Source organism: Rhinatrema bivittatum, chromosome 7, assembly GCF_901001135.1.
Source record: "Rhinatrema bivittatum chromosome 7, aRhiBiv1.1, whole genome shotgun sequence".
Taxonomy (NCBI): Eukaryota; Metazoa; Chordata; class Amphibia; order Gymnophiona; family Rhinatrematidae; genus Rhinatrema; species Rhinatrema bivittatum.
In genome coordinates, this window is record NC_042621.1 from 107,166,626 (window position 1) to 107,185,593 (window position 18,968).

Genomic DNA, 18,968 nt, shown 5'->3' on the forward strand with positions numbered 1-18,968 from the left:
TACTTCCAGTTATTGATTGGCACAGAACTAAAGATGTTAAACTTTGGACTCAGACAGAACAGGACTGTTTACCGGACATGCCTCTTTCGGCCCTAATCCTGCAACCAAGCAGCACCTGGAGGCAGACATCCTCCATGTCACCATGCATCAGATACACACTAAATGTTTGGCATTTGTGGAAATAAAAACTGGTGGGGGAGGCGGTATACTTTTACCAGACTTCCTTATTTCATAACACCACCTTCTCACCTGGCTTCCCCAAATCAGCTTATCTTTCCCGGAAAACTCAAGGAATAACTCAAATATCACATCTTGAGAAGTATGCCTGAACACAGAAGACCAAAATGGAGAAATCCCCAGAACCCTCTGCGTGTCTTTGGCTTGCCTGGGCTGAATGGACTCTGAGTGACTTACAGAATGTCCCTGGATATCTGTGGAGGCAAGCTGGCACCAGACAAGTGATGTCTATTCATAGAGTCACAAAGAAGAAACCACAGGGGAGCTTCAGGCACTATTCTCAGGAGTTTGTAATCCACACAGTTACAGACGTGTTGATTGTCTTGACCAGCAAGAGTTTACCAGAACAAAGAAAGTCATGGGAAATGGGCTACACATCCTGGGAAGCCAATCAGGATAGTTAGCGATGATTTAATCATGCAGTTGACATCACAACTTATGTAAGTGATCCTTTGGGCAGTCATGCAAGTCTCTGGAACCTTCTACCCTGTATTTGAATGTAATCTATAAAACAAGGATCATTTTCTGTATACGGGGAGATGCTAGACAGTTCGAAAGCATCTCCCAAGAACACTCATATTGACTAATAAATATCCATTATACTTTTACTGACTTTCAGTGTTCTTGTGTCCCTGGCCATAAGCATAGAGTAAGCTTAACAATCTCTACTCACAAGGGTCTTTTATCTCCTTCACTGCTCTCCAACAGGATTACAATCTCACCCAGGCCGAGTTTTTACCATATATGCAGCTTTGACACTTCTTTCACACAATTCACTCGCAGAGTCTTTTATCAACTGAGAGAACCTTATTCGAGGGGTACTGCACCAACCCCACACCGCCCTGAGGACTGATTTCTAAATTATACAAACTATTAGTGCCTCGTCCGCACAATAAACCCACACATATCGTGGCATGGCAGCGTGATAGGGTAAGTCATACTCTGAGGAGGAATGGGCGACAATTTTCTCACGACTCTCACAAGGCTCAATTTCTGCCCGGATTATGGAAGCCAATTATAAAGTTCTCTATAGATGGCATCTCACCCCGACCCATCTACACCATTTTCACCCATCTAATGACCCCCATTGCTGGCGCAACTGTCACCAACTGGGAACGTATTTACATTTATGGTGGGATTGCCCCTCAATTCAACTTCTATGGCGGTATATTTCCAGGATACTGACGGAGATTTTTGCTTTTCCAATCCATCTCACCAAGGAACAGGCACTTTGTATTTTTGACAACACTTTATCCCTTCCCACTCAAACTTTCAATCAGCAGGTTTGTACAGCTACCAAAATGGAAATTGCAGCCACCTGGAAGAGGGCTCTACCTCAGACATCCTCCGAACTTCTAAACCGCCTTGATAGGGGGTCTGCACTCTCTATCGCCTGACTGCACTTAAATATCATTGACTATCTAAATTTACTCATATTTGGAATCCCTACATCTCATGGAGACATCTGACATTTTCAAAGCCCACTTAATAACCTTAGCCATTTATATTGACTTGTATTTTAATACAGTCTCATTATACGTCCTACCGATATACTAGCATTGTCTGTTATTTGTATAGCATGACGGGAAGGGAGAATATACAAATTGTAAAATGCTGTTCACATTTTGTTCTGTTTATTAAAACCAATATTTGTACATGTGATTGAATGACAGTAATAAAAAAAAAGAAAGAAAGAATATCATGCAATAAATGCTTTTTGACACTGGTGGTGATATAGTACTCCACTTTGTATTCTGATTTAAGATAAGAATATTGGAATGAAAGTTACATACCCGATTTTCTAGAAATAGTAGTTGATTTATAGAAACATAGAAATGATGGCAGAAGACGACCAAACAGCCCATCCAGTCTGCCCAGCAAGCCTTCGCACTCTTTTTCTTCTCCTCTCTCATACTTATCTGTTACTCTTGGCCCTTAGTAACCTTTTGGTTCTGTATCCCTTCCACCCCCGCCATAATGCAGAGAGCAGTGTTGGAACTGCATCTAAGTGAATATCTAGCTTAATTAGTTAGGGATAATAACCGCCGCAATAAGCAAGCTACACCCATGCTTGTTTACCCAGTCTATGTAATTCAGTCCTTGTTGGTTGTTGTCTATATACAGATCCACTTTTCTTCATTCCCCCTGCCACTGAAGCAGAGAGCTATGCTGGGTAGGCATTGAAAGTGAAGTATCAGGCTTATTTGGTTAGAAGTAGTAACCGCCATAACCAGCAAGCTACTCCCCGCGTTTTTTGTGAATGGAAATTTTTTTTTTCCCACATTACCTCTTGCCATTGAAGCTTAGAGCAATGTTGGAGTCGCATTAACTGTGTGTATGTTTATTGAATAAGGGTATTATCTCCAGGTAATAGCTGTCATTCCCGCGAGCCATCCACTCTTCATACACATCCTCTAGACTTTATAGATCCACGGTGTTTATCCCACGCCCCTTTGAAGTCCTTCTGGGTCTTCACCACTTCCTTCGGAAGGGCATTCGAGGCATCCACCATCCTCTCCGTGAAGAAATACTTCCTGATATTGGTTCTGAATCTTCCTCCCTGGAGCTTTAAATCGTGACCCCTGGTTCTGCTGATTTTTTCCCCCCAACGGAAAAGGTTTATCGTTATCTTTGGGTCATTAAAACCTTTCAAGTATCTGAAAGTCCGTCTCATATCACCTCTGCTCCTCCTTTCCTCCAGGGTATACATATTTAGATTCTTCAATCTCTCCTCATAAGACATTTGATGAAGACCCTCCACCTTTTTGGTCACCCTTCTCTGTACTGCCTCCATCCTGTCTCTGTCCCTTTGTAGATACGGTCTCAAGCACAGTACTCCAGGTGAGGCCTCACCAAGGACCTATACAAGGGAATAATCACTTCCCTTTTCTTACTTGATATTCCTCTCTCTATGCAAGCCAGCATTCTTCTGGCTTTAGCTATTGCCTTGTCACATTGTTTCGCCGACTTCAGATCATTAGACACTATCACCCCAAGGTCTCTCTCCTGCTCTGTGCACATCTGCCCTTCACCCCCCATCGAATACAGTTCTTTCGGATTTCCACACCCCATATGCATGACTTTGCATTTCTTGGCATTGAATCTCAGCTGCCATATCTTCAACCACTCTTCCAGCTTCCTTAAATCCCGTATCATTCTCTCCACTCCTTCCGGCGTGTTCACTCTGTTGAAGATCTTAGTATCATTCGCAAACAGACAAACCTTGCCTTCTATCTCGTCCGCTATGTCGCTCACAGATATTGAACAGGACTGGTCCCCAACACCGATCCTTGCGGCATTCCTCTTCAGAGTAAGTTCCATTTATCATCATCACACATTGTCTGTCTGTCAACCAGTTTGCAATACAGGCCGCCGCCACCTCGGCACTCACTCCTAAGCTTCTCATTTTACTCACCAACCTCCTGTGCGGGACCGTATCAAAAGCCTTGCTGAAATCCAAGTAGATGACATCGAGCGCTCTTCCTTGATCAAATTCCCTAGTCACCCAGTCGAAAAAGTCCATCAGATTTGTCTGACAGGATCTTCCCCTAGTGAATCCATGCTGCCTCTGGTCCAGCAATTCAGACTGTAGATAGTTCACTATTCTTTCTTTCAGCAGCGACTCCATCACTTTACCCACCACTGAGGTGAGGCTAACCAGCCTGTAGCTTCCAGCCTCCTTTCTGCTCCCACTCTTGTGAAGCAGGACCACCACGGCTCTTCTCCAAACACTCGGCACCACTCCCGTTTCTAGTGATCTATTGAACAGGTCACGCAGCGGACCCGCCAGCACATCTCTGAGCTCCCTCAATATCCTGGGATGAACCTCATCAGGCCCCATGGCTTTGTCCACTCATTTTTCCCAGCTCTTACCATATATTCTCTTCTGTAAACGGAGTTACATCTACTCTACTCCCCTCCAGTTTCTTGTTAACTAGTGACTGTCCTTCTCCTGGGTCCTCTTTAAGTGAACACAGAACTGAAGTATTTGTTTAGTATTTCTGCCATTTCTTCGTCTCTCTCTACACATTCATCCTTTTCACCTTTCAATTTCACTATACCACTTGGAACTTTTCTCCTTTCTCTGATGTATCTGAAAAATGTTTTGTCACCTCTCCTTACCTCTTTGGCAATCCTTTCTTCCGCTTGACTTTTTGCGGTCTTGATTACTTTTTTAGTCTCCCTCAGTTGTACCAGATATTCTTCTTTGTGCTTCCTTTGGGATCCTTTATATTTCTTGAATGCTATTCTTTTAGCTTTTATTTTGTCAGCCACTTCTGTTGAGAACCATATAGGTTTCATTTTTCTTTTGCTTTTCTTTACTTTTCTAACGTATGGGCCGATACAGTAAACCACATAGGAGAGCGGGCGAGTGCCCGCTCTCCCGGCGTGTGCACAGGCCACTCTCCTGTGCGCGCAATTCAGTAACTTAATTTATTTAAATTAAGGCCCGCGGTAAAAAGAGGCGCTAGGGACACTAGTGCATCCCTAGTGCCTCTTTTTTGACGGAAGCAACGGCAGTCAGCGAGTTTGACAGCAGACGCTCAATTTTGCCGGCGTCTGTTCTCAAACCACGGGTTCGGAAACCGGACGCCAGCAAAATTGAGCGTCCGGTTTTCAACCCGCGAGCCGCAGGCCCATTTAAATTTTTTTTTTATTTAACTTTTGGGGCCTCCGACTTAATATTGCCATGATATTAAGTCAGAGGGTGCACAGAAAAGCAGAAAAGAAGTGTACTTACTGAATCGAACGGGAATGACTAATAGGGCCATCAACATGCATTTGCATGTTGTGGGCGCTATTAGTATGGGGTGGGGTTGGATGCTTGTCCAAATGCCTGTTATGTATCAGCCTGATATAGATTAGTTGCCTTGATAATTGCTCCTTTTAGTTTGGTCCACTGTTGATCCACATCTCTTATTCTCCCAGCCTTTTATTTCTTCCTCCAGGTACTTCCCCATTTCCTCAAAGTCTGTGTTTTTGAACTGCAAAACTCGGGTCTTCATGCTTCTTCTCCGTATCCTGTGTGTGATATGAAACCATACAGTTTGATGATCACTGGTGCTGAGGTGGACGCCCACTTGGACATCAGAGACATTATCTCCATTTGTGAGCACTAAATAGAGTATAGCTCCCTCTCTTGTGGGTTCCATTACTATTTGTTTGAATAAAGCCCCTTGCAGGGCATCCACTGTTTCTCTACTATTGTTAGATTCAGAAGGGATTCTCCAGTCTACATCTGGCAGATTAAAGTCTCCAACGATCACCACTTCTCCCTTCTTTCCCATCTTTTGGATGTCTTCAACCAGATCTCTGTCATGCTCTTCCTTTTGATTTGGAGGCCTGTAAACCACTCCAATATAAATGGATGCTCCATCATCTTTTTTTAGGTCGGCCCATATGGATTAAATATTATGTATATATATATTCTTGCTTTGGAATTATGCACTTATGTAAACTACTGGGATTGGGAAATACCTACAATATATCAAACAATAACCCTAACCTTATAAATGTATCTGGCCCACTGAAAATTTTCCTTCTGTTATCTACAATATTTTTATTACATACAGCAGGTTCTAACAATGTATAGGCTCTCTCCTAGCTTCTATATTAAATTCATAAACTAAACACCAACTCACCCAGAATATGGTTTCTTTATAAGTCCCAATACTTCAAAAGGAACTCGCAGCAGGGCAGAGATCTCACTTCCAAATAGATATAAACCAGATTCAGCACTCAAGCAGGTACAAGTCCAATGTCAGAATATCCGTTTATTCAACAATTCAATTACTTTAAACTATACAACTCACTTCAATAGCAAGTTTCATGGATCTCTCTGGATTCTGCAACACTGCTCAGCAACCCTCAAGTTGCTGGAAAAACTTCCTGGTTCAAGTATTCTCTCTCAATGCTGATGAGCAATCCCTTTCTCTCAGGGGCAGGATTACTAGTCCTAGCATCAAACTCCGACCACGGTCTCTTAACTAGCCTGAGCCTTATTTTACCAAAGCTACCCAGCTGCTCTAAGGCAGTACACCAGCCTCCCATCTGAGCAAATCCTGATTCAAAGCCTGCCAGAATACATATCAAGACTGAGCATCTTGAAAAAACACCACCAGAAGGAAAACGTATGTTCTGTAAGTTTTCCTAGAACGCCTCTTATTTTACTAGTAGACATGTTACGGACATTCATTTTCCCCTGAAATTCTGCCAGCTACCTTTACGATGTACTATCTGCCGCCCTTTAAGAGGAGGGTTAAAGAGAGGGAAGGAGTCCAAGAGAGTTAATAAGCTCTGAGCTACTCTTCTGGTGACCTTCATCCTTAAATCCAATAGGCTCTGGACACTGAAGGAGGATTTTCAAAATAAGTTTTTGTTTTGTTTTTTTTAAATCAGATCAGTTTTTCCTGAGTTGCATCCTAAATGATCTAGAGTGACCAAGAATGAGCAAGTGACTTGTCTGGGTCTTTACAAGCAAGGCTGTCTTAGGTGCACTTTTTGAAAATATTTTTCCTGCAAAACATATTGTTTGCTATTCTGTCCAATTGGTGAGGTTCTTAAAGATCTGGCAGCTGGGTCTGACACATTGTCTTCTGCATAAATATTTCTTTTGACAAGAAGAACACTAAAAGTTGAGTACAGAAGGAAACAGTTATTTAATCCTGCCTGAAGTCTTGTTTGAAGATGGCAATTATCTGCCTAGTTATTTTCTTTTCAACTTGTAGATAAGTGTTTTGATGTCTAGCTTGTTTTTCATACCTTGAGTTTCAATTACGTAACACTACCAATCATTTTTCCTTGTCAAATGTTATTTTGGCAATTATGTAAACTTACAAATAGATTTAAAAATGAGAACATATTTTAGAATCTGCATAACTTGGTCTTACAGCAAGTGCATCTGGAAGTTTAAAACTGGCTATAAAGAGAGTAAAGAAGAAAAAACTAAGAGCCCTACTATATGAAATAAAGGGACCATTTGCTTATTTCAAGTACCCTGTAAAGCTATTACAATTATTTAATAGCATCATTCACTCTTATATGAGAGGGAAGTCTGGTGTCTTATTAACCACAAACTATACAGAATGGAACAAAGTTGACACCAAATTTTGCTAATGAACCAGCACATCCATTGAAACATCCCCAACAATAAGTTTATTACTGTTTATCATAAAGTGAATTCAAATGTTAGTGTCCCCTCAATAGTCACACAAACTATCTCCACTACAAGGCACAGTGTGAGGAAATCCTGCTAAAATCCACTTAGCATCTAGGGAGCAAAATTTGCCATACTACTAATTACCAGGACTCAAACAGCAAAATCCCTGCCTAAATAAATGTAGCATTGCAAATACTGCAATGCTACATAGAACACCAATACACCTGTCTGGAAAGTCCAGACAGGAAAATAAAACAAGCTGGACTACTACCAGTCCTTACAAAGAACCTACATACTAGCAGGATCTCTCACCTCCGTCACATGCAGAACAGAATCTACCACACAGAGTCAGAGTCCATCAAGTCCAGTATCCCATTTCCAACAGTGGCAAATCCAGGTCACAAGTACCTGGCAGGATCCCAAAGAGTACTGCAGATAGAACCCATGTTAACAGACAGGGAGAAGTAGTGGCTATTAATCCCTAACTCTATTTGAAGGGGTTAATAAACATGTGGACAAAAGGTGAACCGGTAGATGTGGTGTATTTGGATTCTCGGAAGGCGTTTGACAAAGTCCCGCATGAGCGGCTTCTAAGAAAACTAAAGAGAGTCAGGGGATAGAAGGCGATGTCCTTTTGTAGACTACAAGTTGGTTAAAAGACAGGAAGCAGTAGGATTAAATGGAAAAATTACTTACCTGATAATTTCATTTTCCTTAGTGTAGACAGATGGACTCAGGACCAGTGGGTTATGTGCTTATTCTGCTAGGGGAGTCTGAGTCAGATTTCAAAGCTGACATCACCCTAGATATACCCCTGCAGTGACTTCAGCTTCTCAGTATCCTCCTCGAAAAGCCATTGTGGATATATATCTTTGCATTAACAACTTGATTAAACAGATTCAACTGGTTTCAAAACTGGAGACAGCTAGTGCACTCAACTAAGTTAATGCCAACACCAGAGTAACTGCGGGTATCTTGAAATAGGGGTAGGCAATGGCTTACCCGTATTTGTTTAATCTCAAGGTTCGCTTTCCGGGGTCGTCCTTCTCTGGGGCAGCCGTAGGTGGGATGCTGAGTCCATCTGTCTACACTACGGAAAACGAAATTATCAGGTAATTTCTCCATTTCCTAGCATGTAGCCAGGTGGACTCAGGACCAGTGGGATGTACAAAAGCTACTCCCGGACAGGGCAGGAGGCTGCCCGTGGCCCACTTAGTACTGCCCTTGCAAAGGCTGCGATTTCTCAGGCCTGATCATCCAGGCGGTAGAACCTGGAGAAGGTGTGTATGTAGGACCCCGCTGGTGCCGAGTCTGCCCAAGAAACTGCCTGTGCCCTCTTGGAAAGAGCCTTAACCTGCAGGGGTAAGGGTTTTCCTGCTTCTATGTAGGCTGCCTTGATTACTTCCTTGATCCAGCGGGCTATGGTTGCCCGTGAGGCCGCTTCTCCTTGCTTCTTTCTGCTGTGAAGAACAAATAAGTAATCTGCTTTGCGCACCAGTTCCGATCTTTCCAGGTATCGCACCAGGAGTCTGCTGACATTTAGATGGCGAAGGAGGCGTGAGACTTCAGAGTCCTTATGTTCATCCAGCAATGGTAGGGAGATGGCTTGGTTCAAATGAAACCCAGAAACCACTTTCAGTAGGAAAGCGGGGACAGTGCGCAGCTGTATGGTTCCAGGAGTGAACCTAAGGAATGGTTCCCGACAGGATAGAGTCTGTAGTTCGGAGATGAGATGAGCTGAACATAATGCCACCAGGAATACCATCTTCAATGTTAAGAGGCATAGAGACAGAACATGCACTGGTCTGAAGGAAGCCACCGCTAGGAAGTCTAATGCCAGATTGAGGTTCCATAAGGGAACCGGCCACTTTAGGGGTGGCCGAAGTTGCTTAACAACTTTTAGGAAACTGATCACATCCAGATGAGCTGATAGCCGGATACCATTCACTTCGGCTCTGAAGCAGGAGAGGAAGACTACTTGGACTCCAGGATCATGGGGATCTTGGCCGGGAGTATCTTGCGGTCCTCGCACCAGGCTTCAAATATTCTGAACGTGTGCGCTCTGAAAAGGGTGTCAATCATGGGCTTCAAGTAACCGCACTTCTTCAGGCGAGTCCTCCCAAGGGCCAAACCGTAAGAGAATCAAGATGGATCTTCATGAAGAGTCGGGCCCTGCTGGAGAAGGTTCTTGTGTGGAGGAAGGCACAGAGTGCTCTCCGAAAGAAGTCTTTGCATGGCTGCGTACCATGGGTGTCTTGGCCAATCAGGGGCCACTAGCAGAACTAGTCCCCTGTGGTGTTCTATCTTACAGATGACCTTGCCCAGTAGTGTCCATTGGGGGGGGGGGGGGGGGAAGGAGTACAGTAAGTCTTCCTCTGGCCAGGTCTGGACAATAGAGTCGATCCCTTGGGAGTGTGGCCCTCGTCTGCAGTTGAAGAACCTGGGAACTTGGGCACTGAGATAGGTGGCCAGTAGATCCATGGCTGGGGGGCCCCAGTGATTTCCTATCAGTTGGAAGGCTGTGGTCGAGAGCATCCATTCCCCTGGGTCCAGGCTCTCTCTGCTGAGGAAGTCTGCTGAGACGTTGTCTTTTCTGCAATGTGGGAGGCAGAGATCCCTTTTAAGTTTATCTCCGCCCATGCCATGAGATGATCAATCTCCAGAGACGCCTGCTGGCTCCTGGTTCCTCCCTAGCGGTTGATATAAGTAACCGTTGTAGCATTGTCCGACATCTTTCGAATCACTTTGCCTTTGAGCATGTGGTGAATCGCAGGCACGCTAGTCTGACTGCTCGAGCTTCCAGGCGGTTTATGTTCATCCCACCTCTTCCTTGCTCCATTGTCCCTGGGCCGTCAGTTCCTGACAGTGGGCTCCCCACCCTTGCAGGCTTGCATCCGTGGTGAGCAAGATCCATTTCGATAGGGATAGGCTTATTCCTCTGCTTAGATGGTCTTCCTGTAGCCACCACTGAAGCTGAGAACGTATCTCTGCTGGTAGTTGGAGGTGAATTGAGTAGTCCTGGGACAGTGGGTTCCAGTGTGACAGTAAGGAGCGCTGAAGCGGTCGCATATGGGCCCTTGCCCACGGGACAACCTCCAGGGTTAAAGCCATGAGGCAGAGGACTTAAAGATAGTCCTATACCTTGAGGCATGCATTGGTCATCAACCGTCGTAATTGTTCCATGGTCAAGATGGTGAGACGGACAGTGAAATGCTAAGAGAAATTAGGGAAGCTAACCAAATTGGTAGTGCGGTAATAATGGGAGACTTCAATTACCACTATATGAAAACAGTTAATTAAGTGCAACGAACTACACTTGTCTCACAAAACAAACGTCGCATAAATTATAATTTTTTAATTTTTTTTTAATGTGCATAGAATTTATCTAGAACAGTGCAAAAGATTTCAAAAGATTTCATTAATTATAAAAGAGAAAAAGAAAAAAAGAGAATATTTAATTAAAGAAGTAAAAAGACATTCAATGGACCGATGATTAAACATGACCCTGTAAGGTTAAAAGTGTGGCTTACTGCCTAAATAACCAAGGGTGTTATGATGGTCCACTGTTCTAGATAAATTCTATGCACATTAAAAAAAATTAAAAAATTATAATTTATGCGACGTTTGTTTTGTGAGACTTCAATTACCCCAATATTGACTGGGTAAATGTATCATCAGGACACGCTAGAGAGATAACGTTCCTGGATGGAATAAATGATAGCTTTATGGAGCAATTGGTTCAGGAACAGACGAGAGAGGGAGCAATTTTAGATCTAATTCTCAGTGGAGCACAGGACTTTGTGAGAGAGGTAACTGTGGTAGGGCCACTTGGCAATAGTGATCATAATATGATCAAATTTGAAATAATGACTGGAAGAGGAACAGTATGCAAATCCATGGCTCTCGTGCTAAACTTTCAAAAGGGAAACTTTGATAAAATGAGAAAAATTGTTAGAAAAAAACTGAAAGGAGAAGCTACAAAAGTAAAAAATGTGCAAGAGGCATGTACCAGAATCAGTCAGCCCAGGGGGGAAAGAAAAAAACAGTCCACGGAAGAGAAGTCCTGGATCTATCAATCGTTTGGAGACAAAGGCAATGCGGTATGTGTTACTTGTTTTTCTGCCTCTTGTGAGCAGCTGCTCAGTGCGCATATAGTCAGACAATGCAACCACAGTGGCTTATATCAACCAACAAGGGGGGGGAATGAAGAGTCTGGCTGTAGCCCAGGAAGCACACAATTTGTTTCCCTGGGCAAAGCAGCATTTGGCGATGCTCGCAGTGTCCCACATTGCCGGAGTGGACAATGTTCAGGCGATTTTTCTCAGCCGACAGAAACCGGACCCAGGGGAGTGTGAGCTGACAGAAGAGGAAATGGCTCCGATATGTAGCTGGTAGTGTATTCCCCTCTTGGACCTGATGGCATTGCAAAACACCACCAAGGCACCCCGGTTTTTCAGTTGCAGAAGGGAGCACGGAGCAAAGGGCATAAATGCTCTAGTTCTTCCATGGCCCCAAGGAATACTGCTCTATATATACTTCCTCCGCAGCCCTTGGTGGAAAAACTAATAAGGCAAATAGAAAATTACCCTGGAGAAGTGATTCTGGTGGCACCCGAATGGCCGAGACATCCTTGGTTCATGGATCTGGTCAACGGACCTCTGCAGCTCGGTCATTTGCCAAACCTTCCGCAGAAGGGTCCAATATTTTCGATTGGTGGATCACATTTGTTTCGCAGCCTGGCTTTTGAGAGACTGAGTTTGAGAGAAAAAGGGTATCTGGAGGATGTCATTTCCACTTTGATGCAGTCTAGGAAAACTTCCATTTCTTTATCATATGTCAAGAGTCTGGAGGGTCTTTGAGTCTTGGCGAACCAGCCAAGGAGTGGTACCCACTGAAGCCGTGATATCTCACGTCTTGGCTTTCTTGCAGGAGGGTTCGAAGAAAGGTTTGGGCTTTAAGCTCTCTTAAAGGTGCAGGTTGTAGCCTTAGGCTGTCTTTAAGACAAGGTGTGCAGAGTGTCATTGGCTGCTCACCGAGATGTGGTTCACTTCCTTCTCAGGGCAAAGCATCTGCATCCCCCATTGTGAAGAATATGTCCCTCTTGGAACTTAATTTGGTCCTCAGAGGGATGTTTGGGGCTCCTTCTGAGTATTTAAGAAAGGCAACGGTGAAGGATCTCACGTTAAAGGTGGTGTTGCTGGTGGCCATTTGTTCCACCCATGGGATTTTGAAGTTGCAAGCACTGTCGAGCAGAGAACCTCTCCTGAGGATTTTGGATTCCAGGATTTCTTTGAGGACGGTGCCCTCTTTTCTCCCGAAGGTAATGTCAGTGTTTCATTTGATCCAGACCATGGAGTTTTCAGATTTGGATGTGACGATTCCGCACACTAAAGTCCTGCGATGCTTGGTTGTAAAGTGGGCTTTGTGCGTTACCTCAAAGTTACTAATAAATTCAGGGTGTCCATCTTTTTGTACTGTGGCGTGTTCCTAAGAAAGGGCAGAAGGCTTCAAAGTCTACAATAGCTCTATGGTTGAAGGAGGCAATAAGCTTGGCTTATATCTGTAAAAGGCGCCCTGTCCCGGTGGGCTTGAGGGCTATTCAGTTAGGTCTCATGTGACTTCTTGGGCCGAATGCCAGCTGATATCACTGCAGGAGATTTGTCAGGTAGCTACTTGGAAGTCACTACACACTTTTGCCAGACATTACCATTTGATGTTCAGGCTCCAGAGGCCACGGGCTTTGGTGAGTGTTTGAGCGGGACTCTCGCAGTCCCACCCTAATTAGGGAAGCTTGGGTACATCCCAGGAGTCTGGACTGATACAGTATGAACAGAAAAGGAATATTGTTTCTTCCCTGCTAATTTTCGTTCCTGGTTTACCACGGATCGGTCCAGAGTCCCACCCAGTGAGGGGAGAGTGTGCTCGTTCTTCTGTCATGGTTCTATTGTATATAGGCTGTAGAGCTATTTCAGTTTTAAGTGTGTTCTCCTGGTTGGGAGTTGCGAAGTAAAGAGTTTTCTTTCAAGACGGGGTTTATCCTCTTTCCCCTTGCTTGCTTGTGGGAAGTTAGTTATATGCCAGTGCAACTTTCTCTGTCTCCATCTGCTGAAAGGGAGGCATAATCCCAAGGAGTCTGGGCTGATCCATGGTATTCCAGGAACGAAAATTAGCAAGTTTCCTTTCCAAAAAATAACTCACCATGGGCTGTTCTCTTCTGGGCAACAACCCCACTCACCCTATTTAAGGCTGAATGTTTCTACAGTATTTTAAGTTGAGAAATCTACAACATGCATAGTGCATGGCAGTCTCCAGTGGATCATGCGTTAGGGGCAGCATGTGCTCGTACAAGCCAAGATCAGTTGAGGGATGCATGTAAAATATTTTTAACAGCACTGAAACTGCATTATTTCTTCCAACAATTTTGCTCCTCAGTTCTAGTGCATTCTTGGTACTACAGGGCAGCCCTTGGAAAAGTAGCCTGGCTCCGGCGATAGTAAGACAAGATGAACGAGCAAGTGCACAGAAGGACTGAATAGGAAGGCAAAATAAAGCTGGAAGACTGCACAAGGGGCGACACCACATCAGACAGACGGACAATCGGCAGTCAGAGAGCAAGGAGCTACGGCCTCCTCCAAAGAGCATGGCACTGGTATTGGAGGTGGGCTACTTTTCCATGGGCCACCCTGTATAAACACCATTCAAAAACTATACCCCAAGCTAGCATGCAGATCACAGGGTTTGCCAAGAAACATTGTTCTGATGTGACCGCAGATATTAAGATGGTTAACAGAAGTTCTCTAAGCTGGGAAAGATTATAGCAATGAAAGTGATGTAGGCTTGGTTTGTCAATAACCTGCTAAATGATACAAACTGTTAAAAACACTCCCCTCCCCAGTTCAATTACTACACATTGAAACTGGCTTATGAAGTTAAAAATGAGTTCCCATTTAAGTCTCCAAAGGATGGAAATTTTAGGTGCAAAGTTAAAGAAATAATCAGCATTTCTCTGTACTAGATTGAGGAGAATGATTTTAATCCATACATAACCGAAAATTATCCAGAAATCAAAACCACAATGAGACAGAGGCAATCAGCAGGGATTCTGCTTAGGATATGCCACGGCAAGTACACTTAAAATGAAGCAAAAACTAAAGTTTTAAAGAGAAGAAAAAATTGACCGGTCAGGTCTTACCTTGTCTCCAGGTCGAATACTGCCACATTTCAGTGCATTGATGTCATTCTTGCATTCATCCATGAAGCCACAGATCAAACGATAGTCACTAAAGATTATGGCTGTCATTTTGGTGATGTACTGGTGACACTGATACTCTGTTATGTTTCCCCGGTGATCCACCAAGCAGGATACCAAGAACCCCTTACCCATTGCCTCATTGGCACATTCTCTAATCTGTTTCAAAGAAGGAAAGACAGACAAAAGTTAATGGCTTTTGACTAGTTTAGGAATTCTACTAACAGACTGCCTCTTTGCACCGGTTTATATTCAGGTTAGCTTGTGTACTTTTATATTTATACTTCATTATGCTGGCGGGCGCAGTCAATAAATCCTTTTAAATAAATAGTGCATATTATATACATCCACTGTGTTACGTCAAAGTGCAAGCACAAAGGATGCAGATCATATCCTTATAGTTTTACCAGCTCGTGTTCTTGAATGCTTTCTTAGACAATCTTTACTAAAGATTATGCAGATACGTTTGAGAAAATTTCACTATCCTAGCCACAAAAAAAAAATGCTTCAGCTGATTTAAAACTAAATACATTCACATTCAGTTTATGCTTCTTTGTTTGATTTTGTTACATGCTCCTGAACAGCCTTTGAAAGATCAAAAAAAACAAAAAACGAAGGGACCACACTATGGGCTCTTGTCTACAGCAGGGACTATGGTGAGATCCCCTCTCCCCCCGTCAGCGCTCCTTGAGTGGGGGTGGGGAGCACACACACATGTACGTATGATCGTGCGGGTAGAGGGGTGCGAATAATTGTGTGCAAGGGACTAAATAAGGTATGCGTGTGTGTAAGTGAGTGTGGGCAGAGGATATGGCAGTAACTGAGTGGAGAGGGGCGGGTGAGGGGACCAGTTCAGCCGCAGGGGTGGAACTGCTGCTCCAGTGGCAGCACGTTTGGGGCTGCTAAGCATGAGGCAGCAAGGGGGCAAGGGTGAATAGATATAATCTTCTGTGCTTTACTTGCTGTCTCTGATTGGAAGCTATTCCAGATAAAGAAAAAGAATTATGCCAATACCAGCACACGTAAGGTCTCCGGGTCTCGCCACGCTGACCTGCCCGCCTGTCTGTCATCAAAGGCCCAAAACGTCACCCTTGAAGAACCACAGACACTAGCGACATCAAGCAGACAGCTCAGAGTGCCCGTGGGCTAGAGATAACAGAGCTCTAAGGAGAGCTGGGCAGGCCAGGAAAAAGGTGCTGAGGTTTTGTCCCATGGGCCTTAATTTGCCCACCTCTCAGCCATCAGATGCAAACGCCAGAGCAGAGTTCACAAAGGTGAACAGTTTCACTCTATTTAGGTCACTCGGGACAGCATGAATATTCACCCTTTGAGAAGTGATTCTTGAAAGCCCCAGCCCCCAAACACACATTCCCTTTGTGGGGAGGGGAAAGAAGGAGGGATCAAGTAAGATCTGCCAGACACAATGAACAGGTCTAGATGTGCAGACTGGATGAACCGAATGGTCCTTTCCTGTCAGCAACACAAGAAACCTAAATGTCAACTGTAGCTGAGTGACAGTAATTCCACAGCCGATTTATTTAAAGGCTGCAGGTTCTCGTCTAATGGGTGTTTGTAACACAAAGCATTCTTTGTGAACAGCGGCCTAGTGGTTACAGGAATGGGCTCGGAAGGAGGGGAACCAGGGTTCAAAAATCCCTCTTCTCCTAACAATCCTTGGGACCTTGGTCAAATCCCTTTCCTTTCCCTTTTTCCTTCTGGTATCCACTTATATTTTTAGCTGTTTAGGGAACGCCTGAATACATATCACCCTTGTACACTACTGCGTACATCCAGTAGCACCTCAAAACTGTCATTGCTCCTCACCTCTGGGACGGTAGTCTTGCAGACTTCTCTTGCCACAGATTCAAACTTTGGATCTGTTGTCAGATTCAGTTTGTAGTTCCACAATAACTGCAGCCACAAGACAAAGAAAATACATGTTTAAAACAATTCAGTTCAATGGTCTGATTTCAGTATTGCATTAAGAGTTGGGGTTCATCTTAGAAAGATGACTGGAAGGTCAGGCCTGAACACACACTGAAAAAGGCAAAAAAAAATGGATGATCAATATAAAGCAATCCTTTTGCAAGCAGGAACCATGGTCCAGAAGTATCCAACTCCAGTTCTTGAGGACCACACCCTAGTCTGGTATTCAGGATATCCCTAAATATACAGGAGAGAGATTCACATACAACTGAGGCAGTGAGCAAGCAAACCTCTCTCCTAAGTGTTCATTAGGGATATCCTGAAAATCAGAATATAACACCCCAGACTGTAAACACATCAACAGGACAATGAAGAGGGGCATTTGCTATTGCAAAACTCCTTCCCACCTCCCCTTTATTTTGTTTAAAGGAAAGAGGAGTCCAGGGAACACCCAGAATATGGCAAAAACAGAACTGGAGACAAGTTCGGATCGATTTGCCTCCATGTAAGACCCCGCTTTTCAGCAATGGCACAATCTCCTGCCCTCCATTCATCGTTGCCAGTATTAATGCGACTCCCCTCCCCAGGCCAGTCCTGCTCCCCGCTCCTACCTGCCAGACTTGTTCTCCTCCTTGCTTTTAATAAAAGCTCTCTGCACATATTAAGCAATATAACATGCATATTAATGTTAAATGTGTTACAGAATTAATCGCAGAGCCTCAAAACCCATGCAACAGGTTTTTCAAACCTTGGCTGCAGAGGTTAAGCCCAGAGCTGTGAGACCAGGTGACTGGATTACAGAAAAACAAGTGCCAGAGACTTTCAAGAAAACAACACTAACTGGATCAAGTCGGCTTCGTTTTTAATTTCTGATAGGATTAAGCATTTATGAGAACTCACAACAAGAACCACACTTTAAAAATGCTCCTCAAATCGCCACCAGGTTCTTGGCACTATTCCTCCGTCTTTTGGCTTTATTAAAAAAGTAGGGCATTTTTTTTAATATAATTTCTTGTACCCTAAGTTCATATCCCCTATTGTCAAACCTTTCCAGAGGTCACATAACCTGATAATGCTGTGCTTTCCCTTCTAGTGTAACATGGTTCAAGTGAGACCATAAACAAGTAGCACACCAGTTTGTTAATATTCGTAATTGTTAGAAACCTAAAATAAGTTAAAATATTTCACTTTAGCCAGAGAATAGAAATCAGAAAGAACAAGTTGATTTCCTACCTTTCAACTGCTTCAATAAACTAAATATAATATATATTACTGCTTTTGCTTTCAAAACCAAAGCACTCTCCTACAAGGGTTGAAGTCATTTTCATGCCTATACCCTACTTACATCCAAATTTTACCAATCCTCTGGGAAATCAAAACAGATAAGGCCTAGTCACTGATTTTTAGGACTTATGCAATATTATGTCTGCACCCAGAGAAGCAAGAACAGAAAAGTTGGACTGCTGCTTAGAATAAAGTATTTATTATAGGTGGAACATAAGAATTTTTAAAAGACATTTTTGTTATTACACCCAAGTCTCTCAAGCTACAAGGAGGTACATTGCCTTCATTTTGTTTTTCTTTACTTTTGTTGCAAATAAGTTCATATTTTCTTTTTGGTGCTTCAACTGCAGTACAGTAAGCACACTCAGGCCAATACAGAATGGTGCGCTCAGCGCGTTTTAGATGTGCTATTACCGCTTATACTGTAAGGGGTAATATTGCATGGAAAACATGCGGCCAACCCCCAAAACTAATAGCGCTCATCACATGCATGTGACGAGCTTATTAGTCAGTCACCCCAAATACAGAAAGTAACCCCCTGCCCAAGGGCAGGCGTTAAATTCTAAGCAACCCTGAAAAGTGTACAGAAAAGCAGAAAATACTGCTTTTTTGTACATCCTCTGACTAAATATTTAGCGATATTAAGTCGGAGACACCAAAAATTTAAAAACAAAATTTTTTTAAATCTGCCTGCCGGTCAGCAGGTTAGAAAAATGGACGCTCAATTTTGCCAGTGTCAGTTTTACTAACCCGTGGCTGTCAGCGGATTTGAAAAACAGACGCCTGTAAAATTAAGCGTCTGTTGTCAGACCCACTGAAAGCCACCTCTTCTGCTAATAAGGAGGCGCTAGGGATGCGCTGTTGTCCCTAGCGCAGTGGTTCTCAACCCTGTCCTGGGGACCCCCCAGCCAGTCGGGTTTTCATGATATCCACAATGAATATGCATGAGAGAAAATCTGCATGCACTGCCTCCATAACATGCAAATTTTCTCTCATGCATATTCATTGAGGATATCATGAAAACCCGACTGGCTGGGGGGTCCCCAGGACAGGGTTGAGAACCACTGCCCTAGCGCCTCATTAGTGCCCGGCCTCATTTAAATAGAGAATCAA

At 43.7% G+C, this 18,968-nt stretch overlaps 1 protein-coding gene across 1 annotated transcript in view; it reads right to left on the reverse strand.

Annotated features, from left to right (window-relative positions):
- The window catches only part of GLG1 (golgi glycoprotein 1), a 280,281-nt gene that overhangs the window by 165,627 nt on the left and 95,686 nt on the right, over positions 1-18,968 (reverse strand). The window contains exons 3-4 of the mRNA XM_029608896.1: positions 16,470-16,556; positions 14,589-14,804 (exon numbers count right to left, since the gene is read on the reverse strand). Of these exons, the coding sequence (XP_029464756.1) occupies positions 14,589-14,804; positions 16,470-16,556 (303 nt within the window). The remainder of the gene's footprint in view (positions 1-14,588; positions 14,805-16,469; positions 16,557-18,968) is intronic.